The sequence below is a fragment of the Sus scrofa genome, chromosome 16, assembly GCF_054392235.1.
Source record: "Sus scrofa isolate SSC_HxYL_T2T_F1_AM1 chromosome 16, Sscrofa_HxYL_maternal_Yorkshire_Landrace_v2.0, whole genome shotgun sequence".
Taxonomy (NCBI): Eukaryota; Metazoa; Chordata; class Mammalia; order Artiodactyla; family Suidae; genus Sus; species Sus scrofa.
The window spans coordinates 44,421,237-44,447,833 of record NC_139398.1 but is presented as its reverse complement, the minus strand read 5'-3'; the positions used below and the strand labels follow the sequence as shown (position 1 = coordinate 44,447,833).

The window sequence follows — 26,597 nt, the reverse complement described above, 5'->3', positions numbered from 1 at the left end:
TGTTGTTGCAAATGGCATTATTTTGTTCTTTTTTATGGTTGAGTCGTATTCCATTGTGTACATGTACCACATCTTCTTAATGCATTCATCTGTCAGTGGACATTTAGGTTGTTTCCATGTCTTGGCTATTGTGAATAGTGCTGCAGTGAACACAGGGATGCATGTATCTTTTTGAATTGTAGTTTTGTCTAGATATATGCCCAGGAGTGGGATTGCTGGGTCATATGGTAGTTCTATGTTTGCTTTTCTGAGGTACCTCCATACTGTTTTCCATAATAGTTGTAGCAATTTACATTCCCACCAACAGTGTAGAAGAGTACCCCTTTCTCCACACCCTCTCCAGCATGTTATTTGTAGACTTACTAATGATGACCATTCTGACCCGTGTGAAGTGGTACCTCATTATAGTTTCAATTTGTATTTCTCTAAAAATGAGTGATGTTGAGCATTTTTTCATGTGCCTGTTGGCCATCATATGTGTTCTTTGGAGAAATGTCTATTCAGTCTTCTGCCCACTTTTCAATTGGGTTGTTTTTTTGCTTTTGAGTTGCATGAGTTGTTACATTTATATTTTGGAGGTTAAATCCTTGTCAGTTGCATTGTTTGAAACTATTTTTTCTCCAATTCCGTGGTTTGTCTTTTTGGTTATTTCTTTTTATGGTTTCCTTTTCTGTGTAAAATCTTGTCAGTTTGATTAGGTCCCAATTGGTTTATTTTGTTTTTGTGTCTATTGCTTTGGGAGACTTGCCCAAGAAAACATTTGCATGGTTAATGTCAGAGAATGTTATGCCTATGTTCTCTTCTAGGAATTTTAGGGTATCTAATTTTTAAATCTTTAAGCCATAATGAGTTGACTTTTGTGCCTGCTTTAGGGGTGTGTTCTGGTTTCATTGATTTACAGGCAGCTGTCCAATTTTCCCAGCACCAGTTGCTAAAGAGACTGTCTTTTTCCCATCTTATATTCTTGCCTCCCTTGTAGAAGATTAATTGACCACAGGTGTCTGGATTTATCTCTGGATTCTCTATTCTGTTCCATTGGTCTGTATGTCTGTTTTTGTACCAGTACCACACTGTCTTGATTAGTATAGCTTTGTAATATTATCTGAAGTCTGAGAGAGTTATGCCTCCTGCTTGTTTTTTTCCCCTCAGGATTGCTTTGGCAATTCTGGGTCTTTTATGTTTCTATGTAAATTTTGGATTGTTTGTTGTAGTTTTCTGAAAAATGTCATGGGTAATTTGGTAGGGATTGCACTGAATCTGTAGGTTGCTTTAGGTAGTATGGCCATTTAAATGATATTAATTCTTCCAATCTAGAAGCATGGAATCTTTCCATTTCTTTGAATATTCTTTAATTTCCTTGATTAATGTTTTATAGTTCTCAGCATGTAAGTCTTTCATCTCTTTGGTTAGGTTTATTCCTAGGTATTTAACTTTTGGGGATATGATTTTCCAACATATTGTGTTTTTATATTCCTTTTCTAATATTTCATTGTTAGTATACAGGAATGCAACTGATTTCTGAATGTTAATCTTATATCCTGCTACTTTGCTGAGTTCATTGATCAGTTCAATTAGTTTTCTGTGGAGTCCTTAGGGTTTTCTGTATATAGTATCATGTCATATGTGTAGAATGACAATTTTACCTCTTCTCTTCCCATTTGGATACCTTTTGTTACTTTTGTCTCATTGCTGTGGCTAGGACTTCCAGTTCTATGTTGAATAAAAGCGAGAATAGGCATCCTTGCCTTGTTCCAAATTTTAGTGGGAAGGCTTTCAGCTTTTCTCCTTTGAATATCATATGATTGTGGGTTTGTCATATGTTAAGGTATGATCCCTTTATACGCACTTTGGTAAGACTTTTTATCATAAATGGATGTTGGATTTTGTCAAATGCTTCTTATGCATCTGTTGAGATGATTAAGTGGTTTTGACTTTTCTTTTGTTGATGTGGTGTATGCTGTTGATTGACTTGTGTATGTTGAACCATCCTTGTGAACTTGGGATGAATCCCACTTGGTCATGGTGTATGATCTTTTTTTATATGTTGTTGGGTATGGTTGACTAAAATTATGTTGACAATTTTTGTGTCTATATTCATCAAAGTTACTGGCCTGCAATTTTATTTTTTGATAGTATTTTTGTCTGGTTTTAGTATCGGGGATGGTGGCTTCATAGAGTGTCTTTGGGAGTATTCCTGCTTCTTCAACCTTTTGGAAAAGTTTAAGAAGGATGGGTATAATTTCTTTGTATGTTTGGTAGAATTTGCCTGTGAAACCATCTGGTCCTGGACTTTTGTTTGTAGGGAGTGTTTTTATTACATATTCCATTTCATTTCTAGTGATTGATCTGTTCAATTGTTCTATTTCTTCTTGATTCAGTTTTGGCAGGCTATAGATCTCTAGAAAGTTTTTCATTTTTTCTAGGTTGTCAAATTTTGTTACAGTATTCTCTTATGGTTTTTTTTTTGTATTTCTGCAGTATCCATTGAGATTTCTCCTTTTTGATTTCTAACTTTGAGTTCTTTCTCTCTCTTCTTGATGAGTCTGGCCAGAGGTGTTCAATTTTGTTTACTGTTTCAAAGAACCAGCTTTTGGCTTTACTGATTTTATTCTTTTGTTTTTCAAATGTCTATTTTATTTTTTATTTTTATTTTTTTGTCTTTTTAGAGCTGCACCCGCGGCATATGGAGGTTCCCAGCTAGGGGTCGAATCAGTGCCGTAGCTGCTGGCCTATGTCTCAGCCACAGCAATGCCAGATCTGAGCCGCGACTGTGACCTACACCACAGCTCACAGCAATGCCGGATCCTTAACCCACTGAGCAAGGCCAAGGACCAAACTCGTGTCCTCATGGATACTAATCATGTTCATTAACCACTGAGCAATGACAGGAATGCCTGAATCTCTATTTTACTGATTTCCTCTCTGATCTTAATGATTTCTTTCCTTCCGCTGACTTTAGGTTTTGTTCTTTTCTTCTAATTCTTTTTTTTTTTTTTTTTTTTTTTTGTTTTTTGTTGTTGTTGCTATCTCTTGGGCTGCTTCCGCGGCATATGGAGGTTCCCAGGCTAGGGGTCGAATCGGAGCTGTAGCCACCGGCCTACGCCAGAGCCACAGCAAGGCAGGATCCGAGCCGCGTCTGCAAGCTACACCACAGCTCACGACAACGCCGGATCGTTAACCCACTGAGCAAGGGCAGGGACCGAACCCGCAACCTCATGGTTCCTAGTAGGATTCGTTAACCACTGCGCCATGACGGGAACTCCTTTTCTTCTAATTCTTTTAAGTGGTAGGTTAACTTGTTGATTTGAGATTTTTTTTCTTCTTTTTTAAGGAAGGCCTTTTTGCTCTGAATCTCCTCTAAAAATGGCTTTTGTAGTATCCCATAGATTTTCAATGGTTGTGTTTTCACTGTCATTTGTCTTAAGGTTTTTTTTTTTTTTGTCTTTTTGCCTTTTCTAGGGCTGCACCTGTGGCATATGGAGAATCCTAAGCTAGGGGTCTAATCCGAACTGTAGCCACTGGCCTACGCCACAGCCACAGCAGCACCAGATCTGAGCCGTGTCTGTGACCTATACCACAGCTCATGGCAACACCAGATCCTTAACCCACTGAGCAACCTCATGGTTCCCAGTCGGGTTTGTTAACCACTGAGCCATGACAGGAATGCCTTTAGTTTCCCTTTTGATTTCCTCCTTGAACCATTGGTTTTTTAGTAGCATGTTGTTTAGTCTTCATCTAGTCAGTTTTTTTCTCATTTCTTTTCCTGTGATTGATTTCTAGTTACATGCCTTTGTGGTTAGAGAAGATGCTTGAAATAACTTCTGTACTCTTAAATTTGTTGAGGTTAGTTTTGTGCCCTAGTATGTGTGGTCAGTCCTTGAGAATGTTCCATTTGCCTGTGAAAAGAATGTATATTCTGATTTTTTTGGATATAATGTCCTGAAAATGTGAATTACATCTAGCTTTTCTGTTGTGTCATTTAGGATCTCTGTTGCCTTATTGATTTTCTGTCTAGAGGGTCTGTCCGTTGATGTGAGTAGGGTGCTAAAGTCTCCTACTATTAGTGTATTCCCATCATTTTCTCCTTTTATGTCTGTTAGTATTCGTTGTGTGTATTTGGGTGCTCCTATATTAGGGGCATATATATTGACAAGTGTAATTATCCTCTTCTTGAATGGATCCTTTTATCATTAAATAGTGTCCTTCTTTGTCTTTATGGCCTTCGTTTTAAAGTCTGTTTAGTCTGATAGAAGTATTGCTGCTCCTGCTTTCCTATCTTTTCCATTCACATGAAATATCTTTTCCCATCTCCTCACTTTCAATCTATATGTGTCCTTTGCCCTAAAGTGTTTCTCTTGTAGGCAGCAGATTGTAGGTTTTTGCTTTTTTATCCAATCTGCCACTTTGTGTCTTTTGATTGGAGCATTTAGTCCATTGACATTTAAGGTTAATTATTGATAGATATGTATTTATTGCCATTTCAAACCCAGCTTTCCAGTTGATTCTATGCTCCTCTTTTGATTGGACGATTTCCTTTTATTTTGTGCTTGTGTTCTTTTCTTTTTAGTTTTTGTGAATGTGTTGCTTGGTTTTGATTTGTGGTTTCCCTGTTTTTCAAGTATGTTAACCTCTTCCTATATCTACTTGCTTTATGCTTTAGCCTGATAGTCATATTGGCTCAAGCACATTCTTAAAAAAAAAGAGTCTAGATTTTCTTACTTTCCTTCCCCACATTTTATGATTTCGAGGTCCTGTTTTAACATCTTCATGTTTATCCTTTTGCTCTTCCTTGTGTTTATCATTGCTTTTACAATAGGGTTTTTTTTTTCCCCTTTTAGTATCTGTATACTGGTTTATTTAAGTGATTGCTTTCCAGTTGTAATTTCTTCCATCCTATTTCTTTCTTTCTTTTTTTTTTTGTTTTTTTGTTTTTTTGTCTTTTTAGGGCCGCACCTGCAGCATATGGAGGTTCCCAGTCTAGGGGTCGAATAGGAACTGTAGCCGCCGGCCTACACCAGAGCCACAGCAACGTGGGATCTGAGCCACGTCTGTGACCTACACCACAGCTCATGACAACGCCAGATCCTTAACCCACTGAGCAAGGCCAGGGATCAAACCCGCAACCTCATGGTTCCTAGTCGGATTCGTTAACCACTGAGCCATGACGGGAACTCCCCATCCTATTTCTTCTTAATTCTTTTTTATTTAGAGGAGCCCTTTCAGTATTTCTTTTAGAATGGGTTTAGTATTGCTGTACTCTTTCAATTTTTGTTTGTTGGAGAAATTCTTTATTTTTCTTTCTATAGTAAATGATATTCTTGTTGGGTAGAGTAGTCTAGGCTGCAAATTTTTCCCTTTTAGAACTTTGAATATATCTTGCCACTCTATTCTGGCCTGTAGTGTTTTTATAGAGAAATCAGCTGATAGCCTTATGGAAGATTCCTTATAATTAACTATGTTTTTCTCTTGCTGCCTTTAGAATCCTCCCTTTATCTTTAACTTTTACCATTTTTATTATAATATATCTTGGTGTGGGCCTTTTTGGGTTCAGCTTGTTGGGGCCCTCTGTGCTTCCTGTATCTTGATATCAGTTTCCTTTAGATTTGGAGAGTTTTCAGCCATAATTTCTTCAAATGTATTTTCAGTCCCCTTTATTTTTTCTTCTTCTTCTGGAATCCCTATTAAGTATAGATTGGTTCACTTTATGTTATCCCAGAGATCTCTTTTATTGCTTTCGTGTTTTTTCCATTTGGTTTTCTGTCTGCTGTCCTGATTGGGTGATTTCCACTGTTCTATGTACCAAGTCACTGATTCGTTCCTCTGTCTTTTCATTCTGCTCTTCAGTGCCTTAACTTAGCTTGCGTCTTTTCCAATGAATTTTCTAATTTTTATTGGCTCATCCTATATTTTCTAGTTCCATTCTAAAGTAATCTGCATTAATGTTCATATCTGCTCTTAATTGCTTCACATTCACTCTTAATTCCTTCAGTATTTTTACCATCTTATTGAACTCAGTGTCTGTTAGACTGCAGAGATCTGTTTCATCATTTACTCCTTCAGGTGAATTCTCCTGTTCTTTTAACTGGAAATGGTTCCTGATCTTCATTTTGCTTATACTTTTATTATTCTGTGAGTTTAGGAAAACCAGCTACTGTAGTCTTGGAGGGCTATTTATATGTGAGAGTGCCCTTGGGTATTTTGTGTAGGTTTACCATTTGTTTTTGGCATGAGAGCTACTTAGTTGATGCTTTCTGTCTCTTTGCTCAGTGTATTCAGGCTGTTATCCCTTTGATAGGGTGCTGCGTGTGTTTCCAGGGAGTTGGAGGGAGTGGGCAGGGCTAGTAGCCAGTACCTGGTTCATGGGTCCTTGACAATGGCAAGGACTTGCAGGAAGGTGGCACAGGCTGCTTCTAGTTGCAGGCCCCTAGGAAGTGTCAGTGAACCTCAGACCGGTTTAGATGGTGCCCGGAGCATTTGGCAGTGGCAGTGGCATTGGCAGGGCATGTTTGTTCCCAGGGGAGTGAGAGCAACAACAGGTGATGCTTGGTTGCTTTGCCCTCCTCTGTACCTGCCTCTGAGGTACCTGGGGTTGTAGGTGGTACCTGTACATGGACTGCTAGTGGTGGTGGGCCATGCCCACCAATGGAGTCTGAGATGACTTGCGTTTTCCCCCACCACCTGTAGACCATACAAGAGGCACTCCCATCACACTTAGCCCATGTGGGAGGCACCGCCACCTGTAGCCCACGCAAAAGGTGCCTCACTGTCTGTAGCCCCACCCTCTGGGAGTCTATGCACATGTGCAGAGAATGACATTCTATGGTGATTTCCCCTCCTCCTCTTGCCCTCCCCAAAAATGTTGCCTTGCTTCTCCTGTGGGCCCAGACCTCCTCATGGGGTGATTTGCTCCCCAGCCCTTGGTGTATGCATCCCTAGCCCTGCAGGCTGTTTCCCCATAGCCAACCCTAGTCCTATTCCCAGAACTGACCTCGAGAGATTGAGTCTCAGTGCCCAGCCTCCTCCCAAGCATCTCAGGCTGTGGTGTCTTAGGACATGGTACTGAGGGTCTGTGCAGTACTGTCTCTGCTTTGCCCTCCTCAGTCCAGTTGCACTTTTCTCTGAAGCTTTGAGGTCCCCCTCAGCCAATCTCCCAGTGAGGAGGCTTTCCAGGGTATAGGTTCCTTTCCTCTTTCACAGCGTCCCCTCAGGAGTGCTAGTCCCATCCTGATTCCTTTCTCTCTCTCTCCCTTTTTACCCCCTTTTAATCTGCCCAGTTATGTGGAAGGTTTCTTGTCTTGCCCTTTTTGGAGGTTTAAGGCCAGCATTCAGTAGATGTTCTGAGTGAATTGTTCTACATGTAGTTTTTTTTTTTTTTAAATGGGTTTGTGGGAGAAGGTGAATTCCATGTCTTACTCCTCTGCCATCTTGATCCTGCCATCAAGTTATCCCTACTTGTAATTCCATTTTATTGCTTCATTCTTCCTTCCAGCATGAGTGCCCTGGGTACAGGAGCCAGGTCTTTTGTTCCCTGGCCCTTAGGGAGTATGTAATAAATGCTTGCCATTCGGCAGGGCAGTAGAAATGCAGGGCAAAGAACTTTTCCAGCATCTGGTAGGTATGTGTGCAGCCCACTCCCTTATTTCCTCACTTAATTGAGGTTTTACCTGATTGTGAAATGGACCCAGTTCCTGTGGAGTCTCCATCATTTCTGCCTGCTCACCTTTTTAGATGAAGAAGGCAGTTCTGGGTGTGGCGCTTGGTGACATAGCAGTTAGAGGTGATGTGTATGTAGATGAAGGTGTCAGTATCTGAGAATGGATGAAGTGGTAAGAGTAGTAGTTCCAGAATTTGGAATATGTTGGCATAGGAGATTACTTTTTAAGTAATCATGTTAATGGTAAATTCCTCTATATCATGCTTCGTTCATTACGGATATTTGTAAAATTGCCAAGTTTTGCTAAAATTTTACACTTGCTTGTTTGTATCATTCAGATCAAATCATGCCTCCTAACACATCTAATGTAGAAAAAAATGTACATTGAAACACAGCCTGTAAGTTGGGTGTTTTACTTCTAGAACCAGTATTAAGGTTTAGTAATATCTTATTTCTAGGAAAGATATGAATGAAGTTGAAGAGAAATCTAAAGATATAATAAAGTTCACCTCTGAGAAACTTTCAATAGATGAAGCTTCACAACTGGTGATTTCTCCTGTCTGCGGTGCAGTATCCCTATTTGTAGGTGAGTTGTAATTTTCACAGCATCTATTGAGCATACAAGATAATAGGAATTAGCAAGTTTAAAATAGAGGATTTTAAAATACTGAGCAGTAAGCCCAGATTACCCATGGTGGTGAGTAGAAATTTTTTTTAGTTCTTGAAGTTCCCATTGTGGCACAGTGGAAACGAATCTGACTAGAATCCTTAAGGATGTGGGTTCAATCCCTGGCCTTGCTTAGTGGATCAGCGATCCATAGTTGTTGTGAGCTGTGGTGTAGGTCTCAGACTCAGCTCGGATCCCGAGTTGCTGTGGCTCTGGTGTGGGCTGGTGGCTACAGCTCCGATTCAACCCCTAGCCTGGGAACCTCCATATGCCTCGAGAGGGGCCCTAAAAACAATTATTTTAGTTCTTGTTTTAATAATCTTCAAATTAACCTATGTTAAAGGCAAAAAAAAAAAAAAATAGAGTAAAAGTCGTTATTAGCAGGGAGAAGTCTCTGTTTTCCAGATATGGAGTGGAAAAAAATGGTAGTGATAAAAACTTAATTATAATCATGGAAACATAATGTTTTCCTATTAAGGATCAAATGCTAATTGTTAGAGAATATATACTGGTTTGTCATATGAGTGTTTTCAGTAAATTTGGTTAATCAGTGTCATTTTATTTACTGATGTTTGTAATAATTGTCTTTTATTTTTCTAGTCAAGTTTTTGTTTTTAAAAAATTTCAAAGGAATTTTTAGACAAATTGGTATGCTACTTGTCTGTTCAAAAATAACTTTTTCATTCTATTAATGTGCTATTTCTGTTGTGGAGAGAAAACTGAATTGTTTTTTGTTTGTTCATTTTTAGGAACTACAAGGAATAACTTTGAAGGCAAGAAAGTCATTAGCTTAGAGTATGAAGCATACCTACCAATGGCAGAAAATGAAGTCAGAAAAATTTGTAGTGACATTAGGCAGAAATGGCCAGTCAGACATATAGCAGTGTTCCATCGACTTGGGTATGATTTCCTTTATCATTTGTAAAAAGTATAGTTACTTTCTGGCTTTGTCCTAATTTTGATTGTGGAATTTTTCATTGGCATCCTTTAGTACCCTGAGAGGGAGGTTTGTGTATTATTCTGGCAGACAGTGCCTTTAAGTCTGCTTGTTACACTGTAACATTTGGAGCCTGGCTGATGCTGTAACAAAATCCAAATGTGCAAGACTCTTAGTCCCATTGCCCCACAGCCTGTGCTGATGTGCGCTAAAGGCCAGGAGGTTTGTTTTCAGAACTCTTTTGTAGTCTGGACTCTGTTTATGTGATAGTCTGGTAGAGGTAGATTTTGATGTAAGGTCATTAAATTTGCCTTTTTATACCACTAAACAGTGGAGTTCCAGATTTTGAAAAGAACCCAGCAGTGGAACTAAATCTATCATCTGTTTAGTTATTACTTTGTTATTAGTAACTATAATTTTATTAATGATGTTATCAATCCTATTATTTATTATTTATTGCTACTAATATTTTTAGTTCTAAGTTATATTGATAAATACGCAATTACTTTGTATTTCTAGGCATTACAGCACTGTGCCTCGTTACTTCAAATCAGATATTTGTTGAATCAGTGGTTGTTTTTCTTCTTGGTGCCCATCTAATACATGTAGTGGATAGATGCTAATAAATGAGTCACAACTTCAGCCTCTCCTGCTGAATGCTACCAGGATAAATTACTGTTTTCTAATTAAACGGCGTATTTAGTTAAGATAGAACTGAATGTTTAGTTCTAGGAATGTTTCACTGGAATTTTTTTTCCCATTTTTAGTAGATTCTTTAACATGTAGCTTCAGAGAAGATGATGAATTTTTTTCATTTTCATTTTCTTAAAGCTTAGTTCCAGTGTCAGAAGCTAGCATTATCATTGCTGTGTCATCAGCCCACAGGGCTGCATCACTTGAAGCTGTGAGCTATGCCATTGATAATTTAAAAGCCAAGGTGCCCATATGGAAAAAGGTATGTTAAGAAAATATCTAATTTTGTTTTTGACATGATTTTTCTTGGAAATTTTAAAGATTAGGGAAGAAGAATACATACAGAGTTTGTATTCATGGGCCTTGTCTATGAAATAGTGTATTTAATCTCTTTTCCAAGATTTTTAAAGCATGAAAAATATGTGCCCCAAAGAATGCATGACATGGAGTAGGCCTCAATAACTGGTAGCAATTAGAATTCCTAGTGTGGAACGTTCCATTGGTTCATATATAAAGTAGTGTCCCTTGGATTAGAATTCCCTTGAAATAGAGGGTTTTTCCTTTGGAGAGTGGGAATAATGCATGGTTCTTTAAGCAGTGGCAAAAGGGTGTTCTCCTGGAGCTCCTTCATTTTAAGAGAAGTGGGGTATTACCTCCTTGGAGAAAATGCACAGTGAGTGAATATTTAAAAACCTAAGTTGGAAATTGTAGTTTGTTTTCTGTCCATAATCAAACACTTCAATAAAAGCATACAGTTCCCTGGTTACATAGAGGATTCTAAAGAAATGGAAAGGCCTCATTCCTGATGTCTCCCTGGATGTGGTAACCTCAACATAGGATCATTCTGTACTCTCCAACACATATCACTGCACTTAAGAGCCTAGGATTGCCCACAGCATGGTGGCTGACAGGCCTGCTGAGGGGTGCATGCTCTACCAGCAGAGCAGAAGGCCGGACTGGAGGACCCAGAGGGAGCCCTTCCAGGAGCCTCCTGCCTCAGTCAGTGGTGAGATGAGCAAATTGGACTCTGACTCAGCACCTGTGAAATTTAGTGAGCATATTTTCTGTATAAAAACTGAAACCCATTGTTATAAGGGGCTACTTAGGGATTAGAGAATAGGCTATGTAAAAGGAATCTTAGTGAAGCTCAGAGTTCTGGTTGCTTTGCTGTGAACAAGGCTGCCATACTTTTGATAGACCATGAGACAGGCCCCTGGAGAGCGCAAGGTAGAGAGAACATTCCAGAATGAATTCTATCACAGAAATGACATCAAAGCCACAGTGATAGATCACCTCACACCTGTTAGAATGGCTATCATAAAAAGAAAAAATATAGCAAATGTTGGTGAGGATGTGGAGAAAAGTGAACTCTAGTGTACTGCTTTGGGGAATGTCAATTAGTGTAGCTACTATGGAAAACACTATGGAGGTTTCTCAAAAAAATGGAGCTACTATATCCAGTGGAAATGGAAACAGGCTCTTAAAGATAACTGCACTTTCACATTCATTTCAGCATCATTAGCTACAGCCAAGATATGGAAATACCTTAAGTATCCATCAACAGATGAATGGATAAAGTTGATATGATATATTAATACAATTGAACATTATGTCGCTGTGAGAAAGAAGGAAATATTTCATTTTGCCACAGTGTGGATGAAATTTGAGGGCATTAGGCTATGTAAAATATGTCCAGTTGAGAAAGACAGATACTGTATGATACCACTTGTATATTGATCTTAAAAAGCCAAACCATAAGAAACAATAGAATGGTGGTTTCCAGGGGCTGGGGTCAAGGTGAACGGGGAGATGATGGTTCAAAGGTACAGACTTCCAGTTATAGGATGAATAAGTTCTGGGGTCTAATTACAGAATGTTGATTATTGTTAATATTGTATTATGCTTGAAAGTTGTTGAGTGAATAGATTTTTAATTTTCTCACCACAGAAACAAAAGATAATTATGTCATAGAGGTGTCAGTAAAAATTGATATATGTATTTGCAGTATATAAGCATTTCACATCACCTCAAATATGTACAATGTTATATGTCAGTTATATCTCAATAAAACTGAAAAGAATTAAGATTTTTTTTTTAAAAAAAGAGCATTCCAGGGAGTTCCCATTGTGGCACAGTGGAAATGAATCCAACCAGTATCTGCAAGGATGTGGGTTCAATCCCTGGCCTCGCTCAGTGGGTTAAAGATCTGGCATTGCCGTGAGCTGTGGTGTAAGTTGCAGACACGCCTCGAATCTGGCATTGCTATGGCTGTGGTGTAGGCCGGCAGCTATAGCTCTGATTTGACCGATAGCCTGGGAACCTCCATATGCCACAGGTGAGGCCCTAAAAAGTAAAAAAAAAAAAAAAAAAATCCAGAATGAGCCGTGATCCTGGCTGGCAGAGCTAGCTCTCTTTATCTGGGAGTAAAGAATGGACAGCCAGCTGACAAAGCAGATGAGAGGGAAGATGCCCCTCCAAATAAGGGAGTGGGCAGTAGTTGGGCTATACTGTCATTTTTATGCTTTAAGGACTAGATGGGCTTTCTATTTACTTCTCTGTAGAGATTGGGAGGGTGTACAAGGTGTTCGGAGGACAATTTGGATTTCTACCTCTACAGAAATAGAATCTGACTAGAGAGTGAGAAGAGAAAGAGGGAGTTCCCATTATGATTCAGTGGTAACAAACCCAACTAGTATCCATGAGGATATAAGTTCGATCCTTGGGTTAAGGATCCAGCATTGCCGTGAGCTGTGGTGTAGGTCACAATTGTGGCTCGAATCTGGCATTGCTGGGGCTGTGGTGTAGGCCATTGGCTACAGCTCCAATTTGACCCCTAGCCTGGAAACGTCCACATACTGAGGGTGTGGCCCTAAATAGCAAAAAAAGAAGAAAAAAGAGAGAAAGTGATATATTCTTATTCCCTTTCCATCCAAAAATAATCTAAGTTCTAGTCTGGTTCTGGTCTCAGCCTGTGCTTTGAGCTCATTGGTTATACAGGCAAAGGGTGAACAGGTAGGTTAGTCATGTACTTATAGAGCAGTTGTTACCAGGACACAGTTCAGACATATATAAGAACCTATACAGTGTTGTTTCTGTTTTAAAGCTAATGGAATTATCCCTTCTGCCTTTGCAAAAGCACATTTAGAAAAGTGAAGTAGTAGGTGTGTCTGGGAAGGAAAAAAAATATTTATGAAGACCTTCCATCTTCCCTATATAACCTTGCCCAGGCTGTCTCTTGTCATGGTCCCAAGAGGGATTAATTGTTTATTACTTTCTGTGGTTGCATCTTGTCTTGGTAAGGCTTCTTGTATGTCATTCTCCTGTTGGACTGGGTCCTTGAGTGTAGGGAGCATGTTTATTCATTTTTTTGCTCCCACTGCCTTATGCAAATGTCTATTGGATTGTTAAAAGAGCAGATTTAAATAGTTGTGATAGTTGCTTGATTTATTCAAATATATTTGCATTTATTAAAATGCTTTCTTTTGAATTCCTGCTGTGGTTCTGTTTTTTAGGAAATGTATGAAGAATCACCATCATCTTGGAAAAGAAACAAAGAGTGCTTTTGGGCAACGAGTGACTCAACCACTTAGGTTTTTAGAGTCCTAAGATTTAAACTTGGTGTAAACTCTTACCTTTAATCATGTTTTAATTTTTTTCTCCAGAAGACAGGTTACTGAACATAGTCTCTTACGTGACACTAGTGGAAAGCAAAATAAATGAATGTTTAGATGAGGGCTTATATGGGAACTGGAGATAGAAAAAAGAAAGGCTTTAGGGAGAAAAATGGAAGAATAACTTAAATGTGAGAAAAGATGCCTGTGGGAAGCATATTATTCCATGACTGAGTTGTCATTTTAACTTGACTCACACTGAGTGAGGCCTCTCCTAGATACCTCTGAGGCTTGCCCCCAGCCTCTGTCCCTTCACCCAGTGATGGCATTCTTATCAGGGATGCCTTTGGGGAATGGTGGCAAAACTGGAAGGTCTAAAGTCTCCGTATCAGATATCCTTGATAATCATATATTTTTAGAATTTATGTATTTAAAAAATAGGCTATATAAACATGATTTTAAAAGTTTAAAAGCAATATTTTCCTGTTTTTTAAAATTCAGTGATAATACCTAAGGTTTTTCATGATATGGAGATTTCTAGTATTTCAGAGTCTATAATCTTACTTACCATAATACTTATATTTTATTAGTATTAGAGCAATATATAAATTAGCATAAATTGTTGTAAAACAAGGCAGACGAGCAACAAAGGTGCTTTTTATTATAATGTTAATTATAAAATTGGGCCAACAACCAATTAAAAAGGAAAATTTTATGATTATTTAGTAAAGCATGTTCAGATAATTTTAATTGCTTTAAGCAACATTATCATTAGTGAAGTCATTAATAAAGTTATATTTTCTGCAAGATCTTCATACTAAATAATGCTCCAGTTTTTGCTTGATCAATCTATAGACTATCTTGATAGATCTTAGTGTATAAGTTCCATATAATTCTTTTTTACTGAAGTATAGTTGATTAACAACATTGTGTTTCAGGTGTACAGCATAGTGATTCAGGGTTTTTTTTGCAGATTATATTCCATTATGGGTTATTGCAAGATGGTATAATTCCCTGTGCTGTACAGTAAGTCTTTGTAGCTTGTCTGTTGTATGTATAGTAGTTTGTATCTGTTAATTCCAGACTCCTAATTTGTCCTTCTCCCCTCCCTCTCCCCTTAAACCACAAGTTTGTTTTCTATGTCTGTGAATGTTTCTGTTTTGTACATTGATTCATTTGTGTTATTTTTTAGATTCCACATGTAAGTGATAGCATAAAATATTTGTCTTTGATTTATTTCACTAACATAATATTCTCGAGGTCCACCCATATTGCTGCACATTGCAATATTTTATTTTAATGGTGAGGAATATTCCAGTGTGTGTGTGTGTGTGTGTGTGTGTGTGTGTGTGTTTGTTTGTGTGTGTGTGTATCTCACATCTTTTTAAGCCATTTGTGTGTTGATGGGCACTTGGGTTGCTTCCATGTCTTGACTATTGTAAATAGTCATGCCATGAACTTTGGGGTGCATGTATCTATTTGAACTACAGTTTTTGTGTTTTCCTGATATATATATACCCAGAAGTAGAATTGTGGGTCAATGGTTTTAGTTTTTTAAGGAACCTCCATACTGTTTTCCATAGTGGCTGCACCAGTTTACATTACCACCAGCAGTGTAGAAGGGTTCTTTTTTCTCCACACCCTCTCCAGCATTTATTATTTGTAGTCTTTTTGATGATGGCCATTCTTTGTTTTTTTTTTAATTTTTAATGATTTTTATTTTTTCCATTATAGTTGGTTTACAATGTTCTATCAGGTTTCTACTGTACAGCAAAGAGATCCAGTCACACATAATATATACATTCTTTTTTTTGCACATTATACTCCATCATGCTCCATCACAAGTGACTAGATATAGTTCCCAGTGCTGTGCAGCAGGATCTCATTGCTTATCCATTCCAAATGTAATAGTTTGCATCTATTAACCCCAGATTCCCGGTCCACCCCACTCCCTCCCCCTCCCCCTTGGTAGCCACAAGTCTCTTCTCCAAGTCCACGAGTTTCTTTTCTGTGGAAAGTTTTATTTGTGCCATATATTAGATTCTAGATATAAGTGATATCGTATGGTATTTGTCTTTCTCTGAGTTACTTCAGTTAGTATGAAGGTCTCTAGTTCCATCCATATTGCTGCAAATGGCATTATTTTGTTCTCTTTTATGGCTGAGTAGTATTTGACTGTATACATATACCACATCTTCTTAATCCATTTATGATGGCCATTCTGAGTGGTGTGAGGTGACAACCTCATTGTAGTTTTGACTTGCATTTCTCTAATACTCAGTGGTGTTGAAACATCTTTACATGTGCTGTTAGCCAGCTGTTTCCTTTCTTTGAAAAAATATCTGTTTGGGTTTTCTGCCCATTTTGTGATTAGGTTGTTTTTTCACAGTGTATAAGCTGTTCTCTATTTCGGATGTTAGCCCCAGCCCTTTGGTCTGCCCCAGCAGTTGGCCCATCAACCATCCGGGCTTGTCTTCAACCGGGTGTGGGACCCCATGACTGGGAGGCCCAGTCTGTGGCTTGACCTGCACACCCTGCAGGGAGGATTCGCCCCTACAGACCTTCTCTTCCTTTCAGATCCCTTCTGAGGGTGATGGTCCCAACATAATGCCCTTTTCCCATCCTCCCCAAGTTATGTGGATATCTTTCTTGCAGCCTCGGTTGTATAGGAGTTGTTCTGCCAGTTTCCAGTTAGTTTTCTGTGGGAATTGTTCCACATGTAGATGTATTTTTGATGTGTTTGTGCGGGGAGGTGAGTGCCGTGTCTTTGTACTCCACCATCTTTATCTGACCTAAATATTTTTAGAGTAATAAAATATCGGCATAATTTAGGGCAGTTGACATCATAAAATTTTCATTATACATATTGGGAACAAAGACATACTTTCATTAGATTGTTTTTTTGTGTTTTTTTAGGAATATTATTTGTTACACCTAGTGAAACATTTTTTTACCTCAGGAAGTCATTTATTCAACAAATATTGACTACCTTTTCTGTGCTGCACATCCAGCAGTGGTCCTTGTCCACCAACCTTACATACCATGAGAAGATCCTGCATCCTGTCTTTGGCTGGGACCTACAAAACCTAAGGAATCTCCTGCTGATTTGGTGCTTATTCCTTAACCTGTCCAGAGATTGGGCCGGAAGAGTCCTGGGAAGGCAGGCAAACCCTCACCAACTGTTCCGCTGTTCCCTTACTGATGTGGGGTTGCCTGGCTTGTCTCAACCTTACCCTTTCTGGAGTCAGTGCTTCCCTCTCCCTCCACCAAACTTTATCCTATTCCCATTGGAGAACAACGGCTGGCAGTTGGATAAGAGTACAGTTACATTCTATGAAAGTACGTTATCATGAGGTATTAGTCCACCAGATAGTCCCAGGACTTTGTACCCACATTCATGTGGTTTTTGTTTATTGCATATGTTCGTATGATTATGTGTGAATTTAAGGTTTTTTTACTCAGGTATTTCTTTAGAGGATCTTCATTGATGATAATTATATTTTTTAAAAATCTAAAACACTCTCTAAACATGTTTTTAAAGAATCATGTCTTCATTAAGTAAGGAACACAGACTATTATGCTTTTAAGTCTCCAGACAGAGGTTAAAGAGTCAGTGTGGGTCATGCTAAAATTGGGATGGAATGTCCCTGACAGTTTTTATTGCATTGCACTGGGTTTAAGTAGGGTCTTCATTGAAGTATTTTGTGATTTTGTGGATATTTTGCCATTTGGAAAGATGTCAAGTCACAATATATTTTCAGTATCTTTTGAGAATAGTGATTAGGAAGCCAGAAATTTGAGTCTTGATCATGCGACCTTAGATTCCTGAATGAACCTATTAGAGAATTTGAAAACAATTCCTGGGTGTCTCTTGAATTCAGTCATTTCTTTATACGACTCCTGCATTTGTCACCTAAGCTACCACTCCATTTCTCTTGGACTGTTTCTGTGGCCTGGTGACAGTCCCCCTCTCACATCCCACTTGGGTCAGTTCATCATCTTGCTTGAACCTTTTCATAGGTAATCACATCTTAGGACCTCAGAATCCTCACCTACAACTGAGCGGGCTCCTGCCTGCCCTCCTCATTGCTCTTGCTCAGGCTCCCTCCTCTGTGTGGCAGGCAGTAGGCGGCATTTCCCTTGGGGCCCTTACTTGTCCCTTTGTCTAGAATGCTCAGCTCCAGGTGTTTCCATAATCTGCTTCCTCGCTTTATTTCCTCACTTCCTGCCTGATTCAGTGTTACCTCCTCAGAGACCCTTCTTTGACTACCCTAGTTAAAACTGGAATCCTGTTCCCTTGCTCTGCTTTATATCTTGCTGTGGCACTTACCACTCACTACCTGATGTACTACATCTATTAGTTTATTTCCATAACTATACTGTCAACTTCTTGAGGCCAGGGGCTTTTGTCTCCATCATCACAGTGTCTGACCATGACATTCACAAGAGTTAGACATTCTCTTAAGGGGGTAGTGATTTGTGTGGTGTAGTTAGGCAGCTCACCCAGCAGAGGGCAGTAGAGCCAGGGCTATAGTAACAACAATTTAAGTTTGCTTTTTAGTTGGTTACTTTTATTTTGTACAGAATCAAAAAGTTCAGTTCAGTTAGTAGCCTTTTTCTTTTAGTTAGGTTGGTGTGGTCCTCAGATGGAAATCAGTCCCTGTTTTTGAAAAAGATGATTTCCAGTCTTTAGTTGGTTCTTAGTTTAAAAGGTTATATTAGGATGAGGAATTTTTTAAAATGTTCTGTGTAGTTTTAAAAAGCAATGTAGAATAAACAAAAGGAATTACTTTTTAAAAATGTATAAATGTAAGACTTTTTTCCAGTTTGGGACAGAATGGTAGCTTGTTACAGGTCTTTAGCAGCACTTCCTAACCTGATAAAAAAAATGAACATACAAAGCACCCCAGACACACCTACTGATAGTAGTTCTGCAGTAAGCTTCCCTTATGATATGGTTCACCAGAACTGAGGAAGGTGTGTGGGTGGGAAAAGCAGCACAAACCGCACAACCTTTGCATTGATGTATCTTCTATGCAATGACAGCTGGTATGTACCTTGTTTTATAATTTCAGCACATTCATTTCAGCATATTTAATCCTTAAGAATATGTAAACCTACTTGCTTACTAGTAAATTTTTTTTTGTGAAAAGCTATGCAGATGACTGCTCTTGCAGGCTGCAGCAGTTTGGCCATTTTTTTCCTTCTATTTCAAGTACTTATTTATGTCTAGAGGTTAAGATGTGCATCTCAGACTTTAATATGAATCATCTGGCCATCTTGTTGAAGTTCCAGTTTGAATTCAGTTCTGTGTGATACCTGAGATCTACGTTTTATAATAGGATCCAGATGATGCAGCACCTTCTACCTGTTGACCACATCAAGAGGAACAAGGCTTTACATCTAGTCCCTAAACTATGAAGGCAGTCTAAGGTTCCTGCAAAGCATCTTTGTGACCACTGCTATTAATGTAAAAGGTTAGACACATCCTCCCTCTTCTCTACTGAGTCTTGAGTGTGTTCTGAAGCACAGTGAGTACATAAGTACAGTGAAATAAGTCAGAAAATTCAAATTCCAAAGTAAATAGCTTTATTTTCAAAATGAGTAATGATATTCAGTAATGTGGTATGTAAAGAGTGGTTTACAATTAAATAATACTTTGATTCTCATACTTTAATAGGAGAAAAGCTAATTTAGTTTGTTGATTGCTGCTCCAATTTGATTTTTATTTCTCGGAAATCAAATGAATTGTGAAACTCGATGTACAAACCTGCGTGCATTTTTATATTTTCGGCGGAAAGAAAAAAGACAAAAACCAGTTAATCCCAAAAAAACAAATATACTTATCACATCTTAAATTTTTACACATTATGTATGAAGGAAACTAAGACAATGTCTTTAAAAAATATACAATTTTAACATAGTTGTGCAATATATACAGTTTGACCTTATCTGCCAAAATAAATCAGGTACATATGAAACCATCTATTTATATTTACATAATGGCTACATTTTCATTCTTTAAGGTTGAGAAATAGTTAACATTTTTATTTCAAATTTTACCCCCATGTATACTTCTTACCGCTAGCTAGTCTTTGGATTGATTAAAATGAGTATGCGTTAATGAGGGCACAGTCCTAAAAAGTTGTGTATATAATTATTTTTTGTGTGCAAGTAGAAAGATTAAAGATGGACCAGGGAGCTCAGTTTGAGAAATCCTGTTTAATGGTTTATATAATGGTGTCCTAATTCATTAGTTTTCATAAATTAAGTTATAGTTGTGTATAATAAATTACATTATAAAATTATACCTTTTATAATAACTTTTAGTATAATCACTTGTGTGATTATGATAAATTGGTTTTATTTTTCACAGTTAATAACTTTTACTACTTTATATAAATAACATAGGCAGCTAGGAATCTGTCCAGTTCTCATTTTGCTGCTAAAATGAACAATGAACAATTTCAAATCTTGATACAGTTTCTTCTGTTTTGCTATGTTATTATGTCATAAGGCTCGTGTGGCAACCATGCATGAAGCAACTCAATTTTTATCACATTCTATGAATATTGTCTATATACCATTTATGAAATGGAAACTGTAAGATGGCATCATTTAAGCCCCATATTTCCTCACTTTTAAAACAAAAGTATGGCTGAATACGAATAGTTAGCTATGTCTTTCAAACAATTCTTTAATTTCTGGGATGAATACTTAGTCTTTGCTTAAAAAGTGCTGGAGAAATACTCCTCGCTAGAGTCTCTGCCTCAAATCTGTGATCTGACAATGCTGTATACTCAGGCCACTTGCTCTTAGTGCAGCGGTTCTCAGTCAGAATGATTTTGCCTCCTAGGAGGTGTTACACATTGTCTGGAGACACGGTCACAACTAGGGGGAGAGGTTGCTTCTGGTTGGTGGTAGAGAGGCCAGGGAGGCTGCTAAACATCCTACAATGCACAGGACAGTCCCCTGAAAAAAATTACCTGGCCCCAAATGTCAGTAGTGTCAAAGATGAGAAACCCTTCCTCAGTGTGGTAAACGGTACAGAGACAAGTGGCCATTTTTCAGTCTGTAGTAATCCAGCTTCTTCATGGCAACAGTACCGTCAAGGAGGATTATCTAAGGCACAAGGCTTGCCAGAGCTCACAAGCTCGCTGTGTGTATGTGACCTCAGTTTAGCTTAGTTTAAGGATGGTGAGGCAGAGTAACCTAACAGGATGACATGTATAACTCGTAGTATGTTACACTGAACTAGTATATAGATATATACAGCAGTGACTCAGTTTATTAAATAGTCTGTATCAATTTAAGGACCAGTTTCTCCTCCACTCTTTTTAAAAAAGTAATTATCCTTGGAATGAAACAGTGTTTGAACCCACACGGCTGTTATAAGAATTGGGCTCTAGCAGTGTAACTAGAAAGTACCATGCTGTTTTTGCTATAAACCCGTGATATTTTATGTCTAATTTTTTTTTAATCCCTTTGTTTTGTCAAATACAAATAAATCACGGAAGTGTACAGACAGGCCTACCTGGTCATGGAGGCCAGGCGCATGCATGAGCTGATTCCTGTTTCCCTCTGACTTCTCTTTGAGTCAGATTCTTGGAGGATTGTCTATTTGTCTTATAAGAAACCCAGATTGTGGGTTTTTAAATTTAAAAGCGTCACTGCTAAGCTCCAGCCCAGTCTCCTCATTTCGTAATGAGGACACTGAAGTTTAGAGTCTGAGTGACTTGTCCAGAGCTTTCAGTATGTACTTCCTGACATAAAAGTCCCCACAGCCTTCGCCTGTGCCCTTTCCCCCCGACTCTCTCCTAGAGATCGTGTGGGCTCAGAAGTAGAGAAAAGAAGGTGCAACTAAGTGGTGTTCCTCGTGGTGGCCCATTTACATCACAAGGACTGGGGACACTTGTTAAAATATGGGTCACACGACCTCATTCCACCCCAACTAAACCTGACTCTCAGGATCTGGGGCCTGAGACTCTACACCTGGTGAGCAAACTCCAGGGGAAGGTCTTTCTTCTGGAAGTTTAAGGCCTCCAGAAACAGACAAGTAGAGCGGGTGCCTGTGCTAATTTGATGGCTTTTGATGTCTCCTTGTAGCGTCTTGAAAAATTCCTGAGATGTTTTACCTTGTTTATGCTGTCGGAAGTCTCAGCAATTAGAAGTTCACTTGGACTTATTTTTCTTACATATTTAGCAACAAATGAAAGTAGCTCTCTGAAGTTAAGGGGATTATACAGTAATTCAGGCAAGTGTGGAAGTTAAACAGATGGCATCCTTCTCACATCTGGAGAAGAGCAGCTGCCCTGGGAATGAAGGATTTAGACAAGGGGTTCCAGGAGGGTGGATAACTCTGCACTCCTGGAGAGGAAGGGGGGCAGCAGCAGCCTTCAAGAATATGGGGGCATCAGGAGGTGGAAGAGAGATTCGGTGAAGGATTCCAAAGAAACTACTCATCTCTCAAAAATGCAGAAGGTCCTTGCCAGCCAGCCATTCAAGTCAGCCATTGTGTGTCCTGAAGGAAAAAGGAAATTTCTTCTTCCTTCCAGGCAGGGCCACTGGCAGCGGACAGGATCATGCCATAAATGTTGTTACAGACTAGAAACAAAAGTTTGTGCTTTGGCCTCTAAACGCCCCCCTTCCCCTTAAATGGAGATTTTTCTCTGCAGGAGCGCTCCTACCAGTCATTCTAGCACGTTAGGATAAGAATACCATGGAAGGAAAGGGGGCTCTGAAGAAGCAAGTGTGGGCTGACAACAGCACATTGTACCTAGTTTATAAACCAAATTATCACTGAAAATACCTTCTATGGCAATTTTGGATGAGCAGCAGAAATTCAAGACCAGTGGTTTTTTATTATTCCCCATCAGCACTAATATCCTAATTATATATTGATTCTACTTCACTTTCATTGTTTAAAAACAATCATTTTAAATGGTTCCCCACCACCACCCCTAAAATCTCAGAAAGGTTATAGTTTTCTTTAAGACTTCTCCTGTTTGGAAGCATTTTGTATTTCTGCTACAATGTACATTATAATGTAAACTCCGGACCAGCCAGCAGAAAGATCACTCCCCCCGAACCCGAATATAAAATAAGTCCTTGAGTCTTTAGACACCTACCCTCCCAACCCCCCCACCGCACCCCCAATTTCTTTCCAAACTGACCTGCAGTTTTTTAAAAATAAAATATCAGGCTAGTTTACCTGTTACATTAAAAATTACACTGCGGTTTTTAAACAACCCATTCATGAGAACAGTAAACCCTGGCTGTGATGCTGCTACTTCCTCTGCCAGTGGGAACTGCTGGGTGATTCAGCTGTTGAGTTCTGTGGTCTCATCAATTTCATCTGGATTTTTGGTCATTTTTTCATATTTTCTTTTGAAGAATCCGAGCTGTAAAAGGATGATGTAAAATTGTTACCACTTCTAGCTGATTTTGTTTTGGTCCAGCACCCCCTTGCTAGTGCTGCTTCTAAAGCATCCACTGGAAACTGGGGGGCTCTGGAGAAGCCAGTGTGCAAAGTGCTAACCTGGCATCAGCCCTTCAGCGAGGAGATGAATACCCAGAGTTGAAATGACTTGCACCAGGTAAATTTTTCAGGGTGCACTTATTTGCAGCTGAATAAAACCTTCCCGGATGAAAGGCAAGTTGGAAAAAAGGGATCCAGAACAAAGAGATAAAATCCTTTCTGATTGTTTTCAAGAACATGAGTGAGAACTTGCAAATAAATTTGACAATTCTTTTTTTCTTTTTGCCATTTTTTGGACCACTTCAGTGGCATATGGAGGTTCCCAGGCTAGGGGTCAAATCGGAGCTGTAGCCGCTGGCCTATGCCAGAGCCACAGCAACGCGGGACCCAAGCTGTGTCTGCAATCTACACCGCAGCTCACGGCAACACTGGATCCTTAACCCACTGAGCAAGGCCAGGAATCAAACCCGCAACCTCATGGTTCCTAGTTGGATTCGTTAGACACTGCGTGCCAGGATGGGAACTCCTCTTTTTTTCTTATAATGGAGGAGGAAGTACCATATAAAACTTAAGAGTTGCTGTGTGATGGGGAAAGTCAAGGCCTATCTTTAGGACCTCTATTTTTAAATATGAAACATTTCTTACCTTCCATAAAACTGCAACCAAAGCTAATAGCAAAAGGATTCCAGCAATTACACTTCCTATTATAACTCCAGTTGGTACTTCAGCTTTCTCATGGGGTTTCATTATTGTAATGGGAATCTGCAAGTGTATATACAAAACAATTGTGTTATCTCAACACCTCATTTTCCTGAAATGTACTTTTTAAATATTTTTAGTACTCCCCTCCCCCCAGGCTAAATTTATAGCACTTTGATTTTTAAGTCCATGTTTCCTTTGGCTCCCTTTCTGACTTTCCACACCCCAGCCTCTGAAGGGAGGGTGTGGGCCTTCACTGATTCTCAGATCCTAAACCAGAAGCAGGAAAGCATCCTCTATGTGGAGTCATTTTAGCTGACACAGCGGTGCTGTGAGCTCCACTCAGTCATTGAACGAGGTCCAGAGTTCACAAGGCCATTGGCTTTTTAACCAAGTCCATAGGCTGCAGCAGTGGATTGATGCCAGCCACCAAGCCGGCCTTGGGGGCAGAGTCTTGAATTGGTTTCCAATTCCTAACAAAAGCATCAGGAGGGAAATGCTCAGGACTCTGCCAGGGGATTAGCTGAGCATGGAAATCCCACTCTATCTAAATATGGCGTATTCTAACCAGAGTTCCAGTGCAAAGGAAAGCTATCTTGTGCCAGCTCTTGGAACAGTGAGCCTTTGTTTTCTGTGAATGTATGTTTCTTTGCCAAACCTTTTTTTCTTTTTTTTTTCTTTTTTAATCAAGAGAAGCATTTATAGTTTTCTAGACTAAAGATCTAATGAATGGATGTTTCACAGTGTCAGTGTATAGTTGTAAGGAGTGCTACTGGAAGAAAAAAGCCTTCTAATACATGCCTTGTTTATTAAAGCATACTTCAGCACTTCTTTTTAAATACTCTAAAACACTATGTATGATTCAAATGAGCAGGACTTAGATTTCACGGCCTCGGATCGAGACTGCTTTGTGTAAGCATGAGCAGAAAAGGAGCAGCTGGTGGTGCAGGCCAGGCCCAGAGGAGGGAGAAGGGAGCCACAGCAAGATGGAGCCCCTTCTGTTGTGCCCTCCATCAGGTCATCACTTCTGATGCAGCTCTGCCAGTGTGTGGGCAAGGAGGAGGGCAAGGATACCACCGGGTATTTTTGCTTTTTGTTTTTGAGTAGAAAACACCCTGGACCAAAAGCTGACCTGATCAACACTAGACTTGTAGAATTTCAGTAAGAAACTTGTATATACATATGTGTGAGAACAATGAGCATTCTCACTTGTCAGAAGTGGAATGCCTGTTCTGGACTCCAGCACCCATAGGAAGGGATGTGATGCACTCACCATGACAGTGTTTTCTTCGATCACATATATCTGAGGGTTATAGGTGTCGATTTCTGCAGCTGCTGTCAGCTGTACTGTCTGGAAAGTCGACTGCAACATAAGAAAAATAATATATTTTATCCTAGCAGACATTAATGCATAAAACCAGCACGTTCATTATTTCCTTGTGGAAAGTGACAAGAACAAATACCAGCTCTGAAGACTCAAGCATCTTTTTGTGCTTAAATCACTGATGTGACGGGACCACACCTGAAAAGTACCTGAGAAACTTAAAACTGTGTGGGTGACCAGGCCCTGCTACCGCAAATTAAACTGAGTCTCTGGGAGGTGGGGGGCTAGATATCAGCAGCTTAAGACCTCTCTCCAGGTGATTCTAACTTGAAAACAAGGGTTTAGAAATGAAGTTCTAAATTTTTAAAAAATTCTTTTATTAAAGTATAGTTGATTTACAGTGTTGTACCAGGAGTTCCTGTCATGGCACAGCAGAAACACAAATCTGACTAGGAACCATGAGGTTGTGGGTTTGATCCCTGCCCTTGCTCAGTGGGTTAAGGATCCAGCGTTGCCGTGAGCTGTGGTGTAGGTTGCAGCCGCAGCTCATCTGGTGTTACTGTGGCTGTGATATAGGCCAGCAGCTGGAACTCCGATTGGACCCCTAGCCTGGGAACCTCCATATGCCACAGGTGCGGCCCTAGAGAAGCAAAAAAGAAATCCCCAAAAACAAAAAAACCAATTTTTGCTGTACAGAAAAGTGACTTGGTCATATATATATATATACACATACATACATACACATATACACACACACCCCCATTTTTAATATTATTTTCCATCATGATCTATCCCAGGAGGTTGGATATAGTTCCCGGTGCTATACAGTAGGACCTTATTATTTATCCATTCTAAATGTAATAGTTCGTATCTACTAACCCCAAACTCCCAGTCCCTCCCCCATGGTACCCACAGTTCTGTTCTCCATGTCTGTGAATCTGTTTCTAGCTTATTCACAGCAACATGGATGCAACTGGAGGTTATAAGTCAGGCAGAGAAGGACAAATACCATAAGATACCACTTATATGTGGAATCTAAAATATGGCACAAATGAACCTATCTACAAAATAACGAAGTTTTTTTTTTTTTTGTCTTTTTGCTATTTCTTTGGAGCCGCTCCCACGGCATATGGAGGTTCCCAGGCTAGGGAACCTAGCTGTAGCCACCGGCCTACGCCAGAGCTGTAGCCACCGGCCTACGCCAGAGCCACAGCAACGCGTGATCCGAGCCGCGTCTGCAACGCCGGATCGTTAACCCACTGAGCAAGGGCAGGGATCCAACCCGCAACCTCATGGTTCCTAGTCGGATTCGTTAACCACTGTGCCACGACGGGAACTCCAAAATAACGAAGTTTTTAATTGGGAAAGATCATACTTTAGATTTTTAAAAACTTAGTGAAGTTTGTGACATGAGGGAAAATTGAAAGCCTGAATAAGTCACTATATGGAATGGAAAATTGGATTAAAAAGGAAGATTTTGGGGGTACACATGTGTAAAATACTGTTTAAGGACCATGCATGGGAGAAGAATCTG

The 26,597-nt window shown here is 39.4% G+C and overlaps 2 protein-coding genes across 7 annotated transcripts in view; one reads left to right on the top strand and one right to left on the bottom strand.

Moving 5' to 3' along the window:
* MOCS2 (molybdenum cofactor synthesis 2) overlaps positions 1 to 26,597 on the top strand; it is a 46,860-nt gene that overhangs the window by 5,706 nt on the left and 14,557 nt on the right. Inside the window, exons 4-9 of one of the 6 annotated variants that reach the window (XM_085001548.1) lie at positions 8,113 to 8,240; positions 9,071 to 9,221; positions 10,090 to 10,213; positions 13,464 to 13,541; positions 14,536 to 14,588; positions 18,905 to 19,560. In XM_085001548.1, the coding sequence (XP_084857674.1) occupies positions 8,113 to 8,240; positions 9,071 to 9,221; positions 10,090 to 10,213; positions 13,464 to 13,541 (481 nt within the window). In that variant the 3' untranslated portion in view covers positions 14,536 to 14,588; positions 18,905 to 19,560. 6 annotated transcript variants of the gene reach the window in all.
* Positions 22,429 to 26,597, bottom strand: part of ITGA2 (integrin subunit alpha 2) — a 97,915-nt gene continuing 93,746 nt past the window's right edge. Inside the window, 3 exon segments of the mRNA NM_001244272.2 lie at positions 22,429 to 22,963; positions 23,686 to 23,802; positions 25,013 to 25,102. Of these exon segments, the coding sequence (NP_001231201.2) occupies positions 22,883 to 22,963; positions 23,686 to 23,802; positions 25,013 to 25,102 (288 nt within the window). The 3' untranslated portion in view covers positions 22,429 to 22,882.